Here is a 16,876-nt window from a genome sequence, read left to right on the forward strand (position 1 = left end):
TCGGGGGGCGGGGAGTGTTCCAATCAGCCCAGAAGGATTGCGGGGGGAGCCCAGCTTCACCCTAACTTCCAAGATCCCTCTTCAAGGTTTTGCCTGGCTCAAACAGTTGGACTTTTAAGTTTCAGTTTAAAACACTTTAAGTGACGGGCCAGCCCACGGTTTCAAGCCAGCAGCAGATTGCCTTGTTGCTAGAAGCTTTAGGCCAGAGAAAGCGGTGAAATAACACTCCTCCCTTGGGATTGAGGGACAGGGTGCATCCTGGAAATGCTCTTGCAGCTAAACAGATCTTTTGGGGGGGTCAGCTGGCGTTTTTTTTTTAATTCAGTACTTCTTCGGTTTCAAATTTACCGAGTTATATTCAGAGACTGTACTTGGAAATTTTTCATTGACACCCACAGTAGACCTGAATATGACATTATCACGCAAGGAAAAGGGGACAAGGCAGGAGCGGGGCAGGGGAGAGGCGGGAAGGATGTGCTGGCAGCACCCTGTAGCGGCGGTGCGGACGGGAGCAGGTGAGCGGCGGCCAGAGGCTTAACAGTCCTGGTTAGAACTGCTTCGTGGGTAACCATTTGGCACAAAAGCTAAAGGTTCAACGTACCTTGCTTTGTATCGAAAGGTCTGTCAAGAATCGTCAAATATAAAGTAATTAGGATCAGTCACATGATCTCACTCAACTTTTGTTCAAAAAGTTAACTGAAGCTCTTACCTGAAACCACTGGGATTTTGCCTGGCAGAAGTTCAAATCTTGTCTGATGTGCACTTCCGTCGGATGCTCTGTTGTAATCCCACAGTGCTTTAACGATCTGTTTCTCTTTTTATTAACGTAAATCCAAGCTTCGGCTCCTACGTGCCCCGAAGGCAAGGTCCTCACGATCGCTCTTGTTCCGGTATGCACGGATTTCTTAACTTCCCTATCGTTTTTGCAGAATCTTCGAATCAGTAAGGTGGACCGTTCCTTTTTGTTCTTACAAAAGTCTTCCTCTATCTCTTCTTCGCAAGCCTCATTACAATCATCCAAATGGCTCACAAAGACCTTGGAGGACATTTTCCCGGAAAAATTACCTGAACAAACCATGTCTGCCTTTTTAGAAGTTCTTTTTAAGCAAAAATATTGATCATCTAAGCACTGACAGTTCTCACACCCCGGCTTTCCATTTGCACTACCACATTTATTGGCCAAAGCATTTGAGTTGCGTTCATCCACCGCGTCTGGCGATGCTACACAACTGCCACAGCCATCGAAAATGAAGTTACCGTGCAGAGCGCACAAAGACTTGGATATCGTTCTCTCTACGGTGTAATGGAAATGAAATACTGCCAGGTCATCAGTATCGTCGCTGCCAGACTGTTGCAGAGCTGACCGGACTCCTAAAGGATTCATTTCTACAGAAGGCCCATCCACTCTCAGTTGAAGTCCAGTCAAGAGATTTCTTTCCAGCGAAGTCGCAATTCCAGTCTCCAATCGCGGATTTTCTTCAGCTAAAGAATCACACGATTCGCAGATCCTGCTCCTCGGGGGAACGCTGCTCGGGCGGTTTGTCTGTAGAACGTTGTAGTTTATGTTCAGATATCCCACGGAACCCGGCATCCTTTCCTCTTTCCTAGTGGAGGAATCTCGGGTCCCGTCTTCACTTTCCATGGAGAAAATCTTAGGGAGCGAGTCCTCTAGGTGTTCCTTTCGATGTCTGCTTAAGCACGAGGCCACCCCCTTAGTCCGCTTGCTTGGAGGAGCACTGTGACTTTTTATAACGCCGGGTTCAGAGGCACGCTTGCTATTTTCCTCGGCAGCTGGCAGAAAAGAGATCGCTTTCCCCTGGGCTGCAGGCCCAACAACAGAAACGGCCATTTCCTCAGAAGTCATCCTGGCCCAGGATCTAGCTATTATTCGGTTTTTCTTCTCAGCTCATTGCTCCGCAGTTTCTTTTAAAAAAACAAACAAAAAACACAATTTTCAGTTATAAGATGCACCCAAAAATGTAAAACGTAGCCCAAAAAGATTCCAGTTGTAATTTCCCATTCATGACCAGTAGTTTTCTTAGATCTATCTCTCAGTGTGATAAAATTACTTAATCATCATTCTCTCTCTGTTGCACTTCTTTGAGATGTGTTGAACACTGGATACTCGCTTTAGTAGCATTTTGCAATAGTCACTCCACTAAACTGCACTGCACTTAAGAGCATGGGCTTTAGAGTCAGAGGTTGTGGGTTCTAATCCTGGCTCCACCAATCGTCAGCTGTGTGACTTTGGGCAAGTCACTTAACTTTTCTGTGCCTCAGTTACCTCATCTGTAAAATGGGGATTAAGACTGTGAGCCCCTCGTGGGACAACCCGATCACCTTGTAACCTCTCCAGCGCTTAGAACAGTGCTTTGCATATAGTAAGCGCTTAATAAATGCCATCATCATTATTATTATTATTATTATGAAGATTTGGTTCGACAATTTCCTACAAATAAAAAGACAACATACTAAATCATCACTACAGCAAAAATACACTTTTGAAATTAGAAAAAAAATCATAAACTTCTGACAAGCCCTCACCCCAAGTGGGGATTTGTGACAAAGGGAGGCAGCGTGGCTCAGTGGAAAAGAGCACGGGCTTTGGAGTCAGAGGTCATGGGTTCAAATCCCGCTCCACCAACTGTCAGCTGTGTGACTTTGGGCAAGTCACTTCTCTTCTCTGGGCCTCACTTCCCTCATCTGTAAAATGGGGATTAAGACTGGGAGCCCCCTATGGGACAACCTGATCACCTTGTAACCTCCCCAGCGCTTAGATCAGTGCTTTGCGTGTAGTATGCGCTTAATAAATGCCATTAAAAAAAAGAGAAGAGCCAGTTTAGCAGAAATACAAATCACTAAAAAAAAAGCAACTGATCCTATTGTTCAGTTGGCAAAAATATTTTGGAAAACAATATTATTTGAAATTAAGTGTTGTTGAATATCTGGTCTGGTTACCTTCACTTAAAATCACCATCCTCAAAAAGAATGACCAGATTAGATTATCTTCACTTAAAATCACCATCCTCAAAAAGAATGACCAGATTCGATTAATTTCCCTTCTTTCACTATATGTGAAAGTGGCCTCAAGCATTCCTTAAGGAGTATTCTATCCTCTTCACTTTTCTTCCTCTGATTTCTAGGGGATGCAGACACGCAGAGATAGCCACGGGCTATCTTAACTGTGACCAGCTGCTCTGGGAAGTGGTGCGGGGGGACCGGTGAGAATGTGTGGGCGGCCGAGCACAAAGCCTCCACCACTACTGGAAAAACAACTGACAGCTGGGAAATCTAAACAAAATCCCGCAGGGGAGAGCCCAAGTTATAGGTCAGTTGGTTGCTGAAGAAACAGGAGTATCACTTGGAAAATCGGGGGAGTCTGGACAGTTCTATTTAAGAATGCAGGCTTACTTCAAATGGGAAGGCGATTGAGAGAGGCAGCCTTAAAGTTTGCCAGGCTCACCAGGGGACAGGAACTTATGGGCCCCAACCTGGCAGTGAAAACACAACTACACAGAAACCTGCTTGCTTACCAGAGAGACAGAATCACTGATCGACTGGTTGCATGGCCATAAAGACTTCTGGACAATAATAATAATAATAATAATAATAATGGCATTTATTAAGCAGTTATTATGTGCAAAGCACTGTTCTAAGCGCTGGGGAGGTTACAAGGTGATTGGGTTGTCCCACGGAGGGCTCACAGTCTTAATCCCCATTTTCCAGATGAGGTAACTGAGGCTCAGAGAAGTGAAGTGACTTGCCCAAAGTCACACAGCTGACAATTGGCGGAGCTGGGATTTGAGCCCCTGACCTCTGACTCCAAAGCCTGGGCTCTTTCCACTGAGCCACGCTGCTTCTCAGAGAGCACTGGATCTCTAAAGACTTCAACATCTACACAGCCGCAGCGGCCAGACTAAATACCAGTCACACCCAGCCAGGGTCAACCCCTTGGAGATGTGTTTGTGAGGCGACCTTAGGGCCAGGGTGGGGAAGGAGTTGCCTGTGCCCCAGCTGTTCCTGGGACATAATAATAATAATAATGTTGGCATTTGTTAAGCGCTTACTATGTGCAAAGCACTGTTCTAAGCGCTGGGGGGGGGATACAAAGTGATCAGGTTGTCCCATGTGGGGTTCACAGTCTTAATACCCATTTTACAGATGAGATAACTGTGGCTCAGAGAAGTTAAGTGACTTGCCCAAGGTCACACAGCAGACATGTGGCGGAGTCGGGATTCGAACCCATGACCTCTGACTCCAAAGCCCGTGCTCTTTCCATTGAGCCACGCTGCTTCTCATGTAATCTTGGCCACTAGCTGACCGGGCCTACCTTCCTCAGGAACATTCAGGGGGACGTCACAGGGCCTCTTCCACGCAGGGAACCTAAGCAAATGAGCCAACAGAGAATCGATTAATAAATGAGGCTTAAAAAAATCTGAAATTGGCCCCTTAGCAGACTCTCAGCCTCCTAGATCGCTCCCCTTTCAGAAGAGAAACAGCCCAGAGAGGCTGTTCAGCAAAGTCTTATCCCAGCCTAGGTTGGGTCTGACACAGACTAGAGGAGGGTGAGCAGAGACTCCTCACCCTGGGCTTCAAGGCTGTCCATCACCTCGCCCCCTCCTACCTCACCTCCCTTCTCTCCTTCTACTGCCCAGCCCGCACCCTCAGCTCCTTCACCGCTAATCTCCTCACCGTGCCTCGTTCTCACCTGTCCCGCCATCGACCCCCGGCCCACGTCATCCCCCTAGCCTGGAATGCCCTCCCTCTGCCCATCCGCCAAGCTAGCTCTCTTCCTCCCTTCAAGGCCCTGCTGAGAGCTCACCTCCTCGAGGAGGCCTTCCCAGACTGAGCCCCCTCCTTCCTCTCCCCCTCACCCCCTTCTCCATCTCCCCCGTCTTACCTCCTTCCCTTCCCCACAACACCTGTATATATGTATATATGTTTGTACATATTTATTACTCTATTTATTTTACTTGTACATATCTATTCTATTTATTTTATTTTGTTAATATGCTTGGTTTTGTTCTCTGTCTCCCCCTTCTAGACTGTGAGCCCACTGTTGGGTAGGGACTGTATATGTTGCCAACTTGTACTTCCCAAGCGCTTAGTACAGTGCTCTGCACAGGGTAAGCACTCAATAAATGCGATTGATGGATTGATAGGAAGATAAGGAATTCTGCTTTGGACATGTTAAGTTTGAAGGGACGGGAGGACATCCAAGTAGAGATGTCCTGAAGGCAAGAGGAAATGCAAGACCGCAGAGAGGGAGAGAGATCAGGGCTGGAGATGTAGAATTGGGTATCATCCACAAAGAGGTGGTAGTTGAAGCCTTGGGAGTGAATGAGTTCCTCAAGGGAGCAGATGGAGATGGAGAATAGAAGGGGACCCAGAACTGAATCTTGAGGGACCCTCACAGTTAGGGGGTGGGAGGCAGAGGAGGAGCCCGCAAAGAAGACTGAGAATGAACAGCGAGAGAAGAGGAGAACGAGGAGAGGAGAAAGTCAGTGAAGCCAAGGTTGGATAATGTCTCCAGGAGAAGGGGATGGTCCACAGTGTACAGACACCCCACTCCAGCACTGAAACTCCCTTCTCCCTAGGCCTTTTCCTGACTGGTTCCCTCCACCTTCTCTGGATCACTGAGACTTGGCTCTCCCCTGATGAGAGGCAGTGTGGCTCAGTGGAAAGAGCCCGGGCTTTGGAGTCAGAGGTCATGGGTTCAAATCCCAGCTCTGCCAACTGTCAGCTGTGTGAATTTGGGCAAATCACTTCACTTCTCTGTGCCTCAGTTACCTCATCTGGAAAATGGGGATTAAGACTGTGAGCCCCCCGTGGGACAACCCGATCACCTTGTAACCTCCCTGGTGCATAGAACAGTGTTTTGCACATAGTAAGCACTTAATAAATGCCATCATTATTACTTATTATAATTTATGACTCTGCCACTTTCAGTGGGGAAGGCCTCCTGGAGGAGATGTGATTTTAGAAGAGCTTTGAAAAACAGGAAAGCTGGACGGTCTGTAGAATTTGAAGCAGGGAGACATTCCAGGCAGTGGAGAAGGTGTGAGCAGAAAGTTGGCAGTGGGGGAGACCTGGATGAGTTAGTACACTGAGTAGTTAAGCTGGCGAGAAATAAAAAGTATGAGCTGTAATCTAGTGGAAGAAGAATTAGATAAATTAGAGCTGATAGTACACCCTTCAGCCAATGGTCTGGAGTTTCTGTTTGAAGCAGAGAGGATGTTTAGGTTTTTCCAGAGTAGAGAGTCATGGGCGATGGGGATTTGGAGAGAGGGACACGTTGAGTTTGAGGTCATGGGAGCAAGAGGAAATGGGAGATTACAAGGAGAGAAGTCGGGGTTAGCGAGGTAGATTGGAGAGTCGTCCACACAGAATGGATAATTGAAGCCATGGGAGTGGATGAGCTCTCCGAGGCAGGGAGAGTAAAATGAGAAGAATAGGAGATCCCAAACAGAACCTTCAGGGGTATCCTTAGGAAGTGCGAAGCAGAAGACAAACCACTGAGCACTGAGAAGGGTCAGTTCGAGAGGTGAGAGGAGCCAAGACAGAACTGTGTCAGCAAAGCCAAGATTAGATAATGTTTCCAGGAGAAGGAAGTGATCCTCAGTGCTCAAGGCATCATCCATCCATCAATCAATCAAATCAAAGGATCATCAAATTCACTGAGCACTTACTGTGTGAAGAGCACTGTACTGAGCACGTGGGAGAGTACAGTATAACAGAGTTGGCAGACACATCCCCTGCCTACAATAAGCTTATAGTGTAGAGGGAGTGACAGACATTACAGATATTCATTCAATCGTGTTAACTCATTCATTCATTCATTCATCCAATCATATTTATTAAGTGCTCACTGTGTGCAGAGCACTGTACTAAGTGCTGGGGAAGTACAAGTCGGTAACATTTAGAGACAGTACCTACCCAACAACAGAACTGAGCGCTTACTTTGTACAAAGCAATCACTAAGTGCTTGGGAGAGCACAATATAATAGCAAACAGACACATTCTCTATCCAAAATGAGTTCACAGTCTAGAGGGGGAGACAGACATTATTATACAAAATAACTAAATAACAGCTATACAATAATAATAATAATAACGGTATTTGTTAAGCGCTATGTGCCAAGCACTGTTCAAAGAGCTGGGGTAGATACAAGGTAATCAGGTTGTCCCACGTGGGGCTCACAGTCTTCATCCCCATTTTACAGATGAGGTAACAGAGGGACAGAAAAGTGAAATGACTTGCCCAAAGTCACACAGCTGACAAGTGGCAGAGCTCTGTGCCTCAGTTACCTCATCTGTAAAATGGGGATTAAAACTGTGAGCCCCCCGTGGGACAACCTGATCACCCTGTAACCTCCCCAGTGCTTAGTACAGTGCTTTGCACATAGTAAGCGCTTAGTACCATCATTATTATTATTATTATCTCTGAGTCCGAAGCCAGTGCTCTTTCCACTAAGCCATGAGATAGATACATATGAGCTGTGCGAATGGGAGGATGAATGAAGGGAGCAAGTCAGGGCTATGCAGAAGGGAGTGGGAGAAGAGGAGAGGGCTTAGGGAAAGTTTCTTGGAGGAGATGTACCTTCAATAAGGCTTTGAAGTCAGGGAGAGCAATTATCTGTCTGATATGAGGAGGGAGGGCATCTCAGGCCAGCGGGATGTACATATGTATATGAGTGATGAGGGAGGGGTGAATTAACCGTGCATCCAACTGCAGGGACAATGCAGAACAGTGGGGGAAGAAGAAATGAGGGCTGTCAGGGAAGGCCTGTTGGAGGTGTGCTTTTAATACGGCTTTGAAGGTGGGGAGAGTGATCACCTGTTGGATCCAAAAAGGAAGCCAAGAGGCAGGAAGTCACAACAACAATAATAATAATGGTCGTCTTTGTTAAGCACTTATGAAGTGAAACGCACTGTAGACGGCACCGGAGTGGGTCTGAGATCATCCCGTTGGACACCGTCCCACATGGGGCTCACGGTCAAAGTGGGAAGGAGAACAAGTACTGAATCCCCATTTTGCAACTGAGGCGCCGAGAGAATTAGGACAGAGTCAAAGTGATTTCAATCGGGCAAGAAGGAAGTGATGAGTGGCCTTGGAGAGAGTGGTCTCAGAAGAGTGGAGAAGGCAGAAACCGGGCTGTAGAAGAGGGCTGAAGGAAAGGAAGTGGAATCGGGGAGTATAAACAATCCTTTTGAGGAGTTTGGACAGGAATGAGAGAAGCATAATGGGGTCATAACTTGAGGGTACAATGGGATCCAAAAATTTCTTTTTGCTTTTTGGGGTTGTTTTTTTTTAATACAGGCGATGTGCGCATGTTTGAAAGTAGTGAGAAAGGAGCCATCAGAGAGTAAACGGTTGTAGATAGCAGGCAGATAGAAAAGCGTGAACCCTCACATAAAATTCTGAGGATGGAGGGAAGTCTGCTCACCGCGATGCAGGAGTTTCCTGAGTCACATCCTGGCGGGACTGGGGGATGGAGGTCTGTGGAAGGGACAACACGAAGAATGGGGATAAGTTAGAAGGGAGTGAATTGACCGGAGTGCTGGAGATGGCAGGGTTTGCGGAGGTAGCGAGAGAGGACGGGGAGATGGTGAGCAGAGGTGGGGATGAGAGAGGTCATGGTGAAATCCCGGATCTTTAAGCAGCATCCGGGCCCCAGTAGCTGCATTTTCCAGTCCTTGGTACTGAGTGGCCACAACTTCCTGTCTTCGGTCCTGTGGCAGTGCGGCCTGCCAACCTTCTAAAAAGGTTTTGAGTTAATGCCAAGATCTGGTGAGGGCAGGAGGGTCATGGCGTAAGGGTTCTGGGGCTGGCAGGCTGCAGCGAAACGGGTGCTGCAGCTTAGCATGAGCGCTTTGAGAGGCTCTATTCCCAAAAAGAATTCCTCACTGCCCCGCCCCAAGTTAGCCTGGTATCTCTCAGCAGGCTGTTGAGACTCTTCAATTTGAGTTTACGCTTAAATGTGTCTTTAAATGTTTCTTCTATCCGCTGCCTTCAGCTCTCTCACTTCACTTCGGCTCACATTACAGCTGATGTTTAGATAAGCTATTGCTAATCGTTCCCCCACATTTTTCCAACCCACCAAACCATCTTGTGACAAGAACTGTTTTCACGCTGATCATTATTGGACTCACTGTTAGAAACCTTTTCATTCATTCATTCATTCAATTGCATTTATTGAGCGCTTACTGTGCACAGAGCACTTGGGAAGTACAAGTCGGCAACATATAGAGACGGTCCCTACCCAACAGCGGGCTCACAGTCTAGAAGGGGGAGACTGACAACAAAGCAAAACATGTGGACAGGTGTCAAGTCGTCAGAACAAATAGAATTAAAGCTAAATGCACATCATTAACAAAAGAAATAGAATAGTAAATATGTACAAGTAAAATAGAGTAATAAATCTGTACAAACATATATACAGGTGCTGTGCGGAGGGGAAGGAGGTAGGGATGGGGAGGAGGAAAGGAAAAAGGGGGCTCAATCTGGGAAGGCCTCTTGGAGGAGGTGAGCTCTCAGTAGGGCTTTGAAGGGAGGAAGAGAGCTAGCTTGGCAGATGTGTGGAGGGAGGGCATTCCGGGCTAGGGGGAGGACGTGGGCCGGGGGTCGACGGCGGGACAGGTGAGAACGAGGCACCTAAAACCTTGTTTTTACATTTGATGACGAAGCACAAAGAAGCATAGTGTAGAGAAGCCGCGTGGCTCAATGGAAAGAGCCCGGGCTTGGGAGTCAGAGGTCATGGGTTCTAATCCCGGCTCCGCCACTTGTCAGCTGTGTGACTTTGGGCAGGTCACTTAACTTCTCTGTGCCTCCGTTCCCTCATCTGTAAAATGGGGATGAAGACTGTGAGCCCCACTTGGGACAACCTGATTATCTTGTATTCCCCCCCAGTGCTTGGCACATAGGAAGTGCTGAACAAATTTCATCATTATTATATCAGTATTATATTTGATGGCTAAGTATTCTTAATGTCATGATATAAATGCTGATAGGGGATAGGAGGGCCAGCTTTTCATTTCGAGGGGGAGCAGCGCTAAAGACAAAATGAACGTTACAGACACTCTTGAAGCCAAGGAGATGGATATGCAGACACACCCACATGCCAACAAAAACACACACACACACACACACACACACATCCCATACATTAGGGAGGTGGACTTGAAGATACACACAAGAGATCTAGGACCCAGGTATTCATTCAATCATTCAATCGTATTTATTGAACGCTTACTGTGTGCAGAGCACTGTACTAAGCGCTTCACACAGACACACAGGGATTCAAGGCAGGAAGAAATTCCTGCAGCAGCTATGGGAGGGCACACAGACTGAAAATAGCAGAAACTCATCTGGTTGTCTCTGCGTTACGTAGGTAAGGGCCTGGAGAGATCCGTAGTACCCGTTCCCTACTGAGGCCAAGTCCACAAACCCAGCTCAGGGCAGAGAAAGAGAGAAAGCCATGGCCCACAGCATTCCTGCAGCTCCAATTACCCATCGGGTTCCTTGCTACCAAAACCTCTGTGAGGAAGAAATCCTAAATTTGTAAGGGCAATTGAACATTCCCCAAGTTCCCTCTTTCCTGGGTTAGAATCCCTAATATTGGGCACATTATAGTCTGTGGACCTGTTTTCTCACCTAACAGTACAACCAACAAAATCCCAGAGAGACCACTAACATAAGATTTCAAAATGTAGTAGAAAAGAATCTCTTAAGAGATGTAAAGAGGAGGGAAAACTACAGATTCTTAACTTGATGTTTTGAAATGATTCTGAAATCACAGTTTTATTCCACTCTTATAGGGATTCAAAAGTCTGCGGCTGAATTTTCCCAGAAAGCAAATCAATCAATCAATCAATCGTATTTATTGAGCGCTTACTGTGTGCAGAGCACTGTACTAAGCGCTTGGGAAGTACAAGTTGGCAACATATCGGGTTGGACACGGTCTCCCTCCCACCAGTCTCAATCCCCATTTTACAGATGAGGCAACTGAGACACCGAGAAGTGAGGTGACTTGCCCAAGGTCACACAGCAGACAAGTGGGGGAGCCCAGGCCCACGCCCTATCCACTGCACCATGTTGCTTCTCATGGGCCAAGCACTGTATCTGTGTCAATTCCCATGCAGTCTTCCCAGAGCTTAGTACAATGTTCTGCACTTTGTAAGCAAATTGGTAAACGCTATCGTTGATGAGGCTGATGTCAATCTTCCTAGGCCAAAGATTTGTTAGAGAAATTAGTGGCTAAATATGGGCACAATTCTGCATATTTCACTCAAATTTAAGAACACCTATTAAATTCACAAATTGTATATAATACATATATTGTATATAATACATATATATTGTACATATATATACATATGTATATATGTGTATATACATATGTATATATACATACATATATACATACATATATGCATACATACATATATACATACATATATACATATACATGTACATACACATGTACATATATACATACATATATACATACATACATATATACATACATACATATACATATATTGTATATAATGTACATGTACATATACATGTACATATACATATATACATACATACATATATACATACATACATATATACATACATACATATACATGTATTGTATATAATACATATATACATATGTAATTTGAGCATAGCTCATAATTTGGCAGGAAGATGTGAATTCTTGCAATAACTTAATGCATTATAGGACTCTTACATTAATTACTTCTTTATTTTGAAAAAGGGAAGGAAAGTAATCCCAATTTTCATTTGGTCTCTGACACACACACCCCAGAATCTAATGATTAACCCTAAGAAAAATGGCAGAATGCTGGAATATGGTTTTTCTACTGAACAGAATGCAAATTCAACCCCCTAGAAACAAAAATACAACATGTACGTGCAGCTGGTTTTTAAAAATAGTTTTGCAAAAATTTTCTTGCATCAAGTGGGAAGCAGCATGGCTCAGTGGAGAGAGAACGGGCTTTGGAGTCATGGGTTCAAATCCCAGCTCCGCCAATTGTCAGCTGTGTGACTTTGGGCAAGTCACTTAACTTCTCTGGGCCTCAGTTACCTCATCTGTAAAATGGGGATTAAGATTGTAAGCCCCCCGTGGGACAACCTGATCACCTTGTAACCTCCCCCAGCACTTAGAACAGTGCTTTGCACATAGTAAGTGCTTAATGAATGCCATCATTAAGTGAAAACACGTTTTGACATGCCCCCAGTAATAAGAGCAGAGAAGCAGCATGGTCCAGCAGATAGAGCATGCGCCTGGGAGTCAGAAGGTCATGGGTTCTAATTCCAGTTCTGCCACTTGTCTGCTGTGTGACCTCGGGAAAATCACTTAACTTCTCTGTACCTTGGTTCCCTCATCTGTAAAATGGCGATTAAGACTGTGAGCCCTTTGTGGGACAGGGACTGTGTCCAACCCAATTACCTTGTATCCACCCCAGTGCTTAAAACAGTGCCTGGCACATAGTAAGTGCTTAACAAATACCATTATGATTATCATTATTATTATTATTTAATAATGATAGAGGCATAATTAGTATTATTATTATTATGGCACTTGTTGAGTGTTTACTATGTAGCGTGGCTAGAGAAGCAGCATGGCTCTGTTGCAAGAGCCCGGACTTGGGAGTCAGAGGTCGTGGGTTCTAATCCCAGCTCTGCCACCTGTCAGCTGTGTGACTTTGGGCAAGTCACTTCACTTCTCTGTGCCTCAGTTAGCTCATCTGTAAAATGGGGGTGAAGACGGCGAGCCCCACATGGGACAACCTGATCACCTTGTATCCCCCCAGCCCAGTGCTTCGAACAGTCCTTGACATATAGTAAGTGCTTAACAAATGCCATCATTATAGAGAAGCAGCGTGGTTTAGTGGAAAAAGCCCGGGCTTGGGAGTCAGAGGTCGTGGGTTCTAATCTCGGCTCTGCCACCTGACTGCTGTGTGACCTTGGGCAAGTCACTTAACTTCTCTGTGCCTCAGTTCCCTCATCTGTAAAATGGGGATTAAGATGGTGAGCCCCACATGGGACAACCTGATTACCATGTATCTACCCCAGCACTTAGAACAGTGTTTGGCATATAGTAATCACTTAAATACCAATATTATTATTATTATTATCATTATTATTATTATTATTATTATTACCAAGCATTGTAATAGGCCCTGAGGTAGATACGAGATAATCGGGTTGGACAAAGTCCCTGTCCCACAAAGAGCCTCACAGTCCAAGCACCACACTTACTTGCCCAGGAGAGAGGGTGTCCTAGTGGAGGCTAACTCATGGAACATAAAAGTTTAAATGGTTCAGCAATTGGGTTTCAGATACTGATTGCTGTAAATTTTTCAAACAGGCACTCCATAAATAATCACTCAACTAATTTAATTAGTCTTTCCAAGAAATTAAAAATACATGCAATGAAAACAAACTCCCTCTCTGGATGAGATAAGCAAACATTCTCAAACCGGAGTCTCTAGGTTAATGGATCCTGATGTATAAAATGATACAATTCAGTATGTGAACACTACCTCTTACTCCTCCTCATGAACAGCTGCTAATTTGTCAACCCTTCATTATAATTCATTCATTCAGTTGTATTTATTCATTCATTCAATCACAATTATTGAGCGCTTACTGTGTGCAGAGCACTGTACTAAGCGCTTGGGAAGTTTATTGAGAGCTTACTGTGCGCAGAGCACTGTACTAAGTGCTTGGGAAGTACAAGTTGGCAAGTACAAATTCAATAAGAGGGCCAGCAGCTAGAAACGTGTTCACATAACACTGGTGGAACATGTAGCAGTGGTGAAGTAACATTAAACAGTAAATTGTCACAAATTAAAACAGCAAGCCTATTTTCATTTTAAGCATGATGTAAAACATGATGAGAAGCAGCGTGGCTCAGTGGAAAGAGCCCGGGCTTGGGAGCCGGAGGTCGTGGGTTCTAATCCCGGCTCCGCCACTTGTCAGCTGGGTGACTTTGGGCAAGTCACTTAACTTCTCTGGGCCTCAGTTCCCTCATCTGCAAAATGGGGATTAGTGTGAGCCCCCCGTGGGACAACCTGATCACCTTGTAACCTCCCCAGTGCTTAGAACAGTGCTTGGCACATAGTAAGCGCTTAATAAATGCCATCATTATTATTATTATTCTCTGGGCCTCAGTTACCTCATCTGTAAAATGGGCCTTAAGACTGTGAGACCCACGAGGGACAACCTGATCACCTTGTATCCCCCCCAGTGCTTAAAACAGTGCTTTGCACATAGTAAGCGCTTAACAAATGCCATCATCATCATCATCATTATGTAAAACCCCAATTCCTAGTGGTTAGCAGGGCTTGACTTCAAGTTTATCCTTTACTACCTTAACTCAGCCCTCTCTTCTGCCAGACGCAACTATTTCTCCTCCCTTATTGACACCCATGCCCATCACCCCCGCCAGCTCTTCCGTACATTCAACTCCCTTCTCAGGCCCCCGGTTCCTCCCCCTCCTCCTTCCCTCACCCCCAACGATCTGGCCTCCTACTTCATTAACAAAATTAAATCCATCAGGTCTGACCTCCCCAAAGTCACTTCCCCCGCTTCTCCAACCCCCCCCGGCTCTCAACACTCTCTGCTACTCTCCCAGCAGTATCCTCAGAGGAGCTCTCCTCCCTCCTCTCAAGTGCTACTCCGGCCACCTGTGCTTCTGACCCCATTCCCTCTCATCTCATGAAATCTCTCGCTCCATCCCTTCTCCCCTCCTTAACTTCCATCTTCAACCGCTCACTCTCCATTGGTTCCTTCCCTTCCGCCTTCAAACATGCCGATGTCTCTCCCATCCTAAAAAAACCCTCTCTTGACCGCACCTCACCTTCTAGTTATCGCCCCATATCCCTCCTACCATTCCTTTCCAAACTCCTTGAACGAGTTGTCTACACGCGCTGCCTCGAATTCCTCAACACCAACTCTCTCCTCGACCCCCTCCAGTCTGGCTTCCGTCCCCTACATTCCACGGAAACTGCCCTCTCAAAGATCACCGATGACCTCCTGCTTGCCAAATCCAACGGCTCATACTCTGTCCTAATCCTCTTCGACCTCTCAGCTGCCTTCGACACTGTGGACCACCCCCTTCTCCTCAACACGCTATCTGACCTTGGCTTCCCAGACTCCGTCCTCTCCTGGTTCTCCTCTTATCTCTCTGGTCGTTCTTTCTCAGTCTCTTGCAGGCTCCTCCTCCCCCTCCCATACTCTTACTGTGGGGGTTCCCCAAGGTTCAGTGCTTGGTCCCCTTCTGTTCTTGATCTACACGCACTCTCTTGGTGACCTCATTCGCTCCCACAGCTTCAACGATCATCTCTACGCTGATGACACCCAGATCTCCATCTCTGCCCCTGCTCTCTCCCCCTCTCTCCAGGCTCGCATCTCCTCCTGCCTTCAGGACATCTCCATCTGGATGTCTGCCCGCCACCTAAAACTCAACATGTCCAAGACTGAACTCCTTGTCTTCCCTCCCAAACCCTGCCCGCTCCCTGACTTTCCCATCTCTGTTGACGGCACTACCATCCTTCCCGTCTCACAAGCCCGCAACCTTGGTGTCATCCTCGACTCCGCTCTCTCATTCACCCCTCACATCCAAGCCGTCACCAAAACCTGCTGGTTTCAGCTCCGCAACATTGCCAAGATCCGCCCTTACCTCTCCATCCATACCGCTACCCTGCTCATTTAAGCTCTCATCCTATCCCGTCTGGACTACTGCATCAGTCTTCTCTCTGATCTCCCATCCTCGTGTCTCTCCCCACTTCAATCCATACTTCATGCTGCTGCCCGGATTATCTTTGTCCAGAAATGCTCTGGGCATGTTACTCCCCTCCTCAAAAAATCTCCAGTGGCTACCAATCAATCTGCGCATCAGGCAGAAACTCCTCACCCTGGGCTTCAAGGCTCTCCATCACCTTGCCCCCTCCTACCTCACCTCCCTTCTCTCCTTCTCCAGCCCAGCCCGCACCCTCCGCTCCTCTGCTGCTAATCTCCTCACCGTACCTCGTTCTCACCTGTCCCGCCATCGACCCCCGGCCCACGTCATCCCCCTGGCCTGGAATGCCCTCCCTCTGCCCATCCGCCAAGTTAGCTCTCTTCCTCCCTTCAAGGCCCTACTGAGAGCTCACCTCCTCCAGGAGGCCTTCCCAGACTGAGCCCCTTCCTTCCTCTCCCCCTCGCCCCCCTCTCCATCCCCCCATCTTACCTCCTTCCCTTCTCCACAGCACCTGTATATATGTATATATGTTTGTACATATTTATTACTCTTTTTATTTATTTACTTTACTTGTCCATATCTATTCTATTTATTTTATTTTGTTAGTATGTTTGGTTTTGTTCTCTGTCTCCCCGCCTTCTAAGCCTCATTGAGGGTGCATCCCCTCCAGAAGGCCTTCCTGGACTAAGCCCCTTCTTTCTTCTACTCTCACTCCCTTCTCTGCATCACCCTGATTTGTTCCCTTTGTTCTTCCCCTGTTCCCACACACAGCACTTGTGTATGTATCTATAATCTATTTATTTGTGTTAATATCTGTCTCCCCGCTTCTAAACTGTAAGCTCGTTGTGGGTAGGGAATGTCTGTTTATTATTGTATCGTACTCACCCAAGGGCTTAATAACAGTGCTCTGCATACAGTAATCACTAGAACTGTCCCCTCATCATCATCATCATCAATCGTATTTATTGAGCTCTTACTGTGTGCAGAGCACTGTACTAAGCGCTTGCGAAGTACAAATTGGCAACATATAGACACAGTCCCTACCCAACAGTGGGCTCACAGTCTAAAAGAGTGGGGTCACAGTCCCTCCATCAATGTCACACCACCAGCCCGCA

The 16,876-nt window shown here is 46.4% G+C and overlaps 1 protein-coding gene across 1 annotated transcript; it reads right to left on the minus strand.

The window, feature by feature from the left end:
- Nucleotides 1-534: 534 nt before the first annotated feature.
- Nucleotides 535-4,377, minus strand: LOC119943453 (1-phosphatidylinositol 4,5-bisphosphate phosphodiesterase epsilon-1-like). Its single transcript, XM_038764443.1, has 3 exons — nucleotides 4,331-4,377; nucleotides 710-1,923; nucleotides 535-621 (listed from the first exon to the last, which is right to left on the minus strand). Exons 2-3 carry the CDS (start codon nucleotides 1,862-1,864, stop codon nucleotides 535-537), a joined length of 1,242 nt encoding a protein of 413 aa, XP_038620371.1. The 5' UTR covers nucleotides 1,865-1,923; nucleotides 4,331-4,377.
- Nucleotides 4,378-16,876: the final 12,499 nt, after the last annotated feature.

Source organism: Tachyglossus aculeatus, chromosome 22, assembly GCF_015852505.1.
Source record: "Tachyglossus aculeatus isolate mTacAcu1 chromosome 22, mTacAcu1.pri, whole genome shotgun sequence".
Taxonomy (NCBI): domain Eukaryota; kingdom Metazoa; phylum Chordata; class Mammalia; order Monotremata; family Tachyglossidae; genus Tachyglossus; species Tachyglossus aculeatus.

Bases quoted from the DNA above. Each gene is read 5' to 3' on its own strand.
- LOC119943453 (XM_038764443.1), bottom strand. From the start codon at position 1,864: ATGACTTCTGAGGAAATGGCCGTTTCTGTTGTTGGGCCTGCAGCCCAG. The intron at 622-709 runs GTAAGAGCTTCA...GATTCTTGACAG, and splicing joins CAAAATCCCAGTGGTTTCAG to ACCTTTCGATACAAAGCAAG.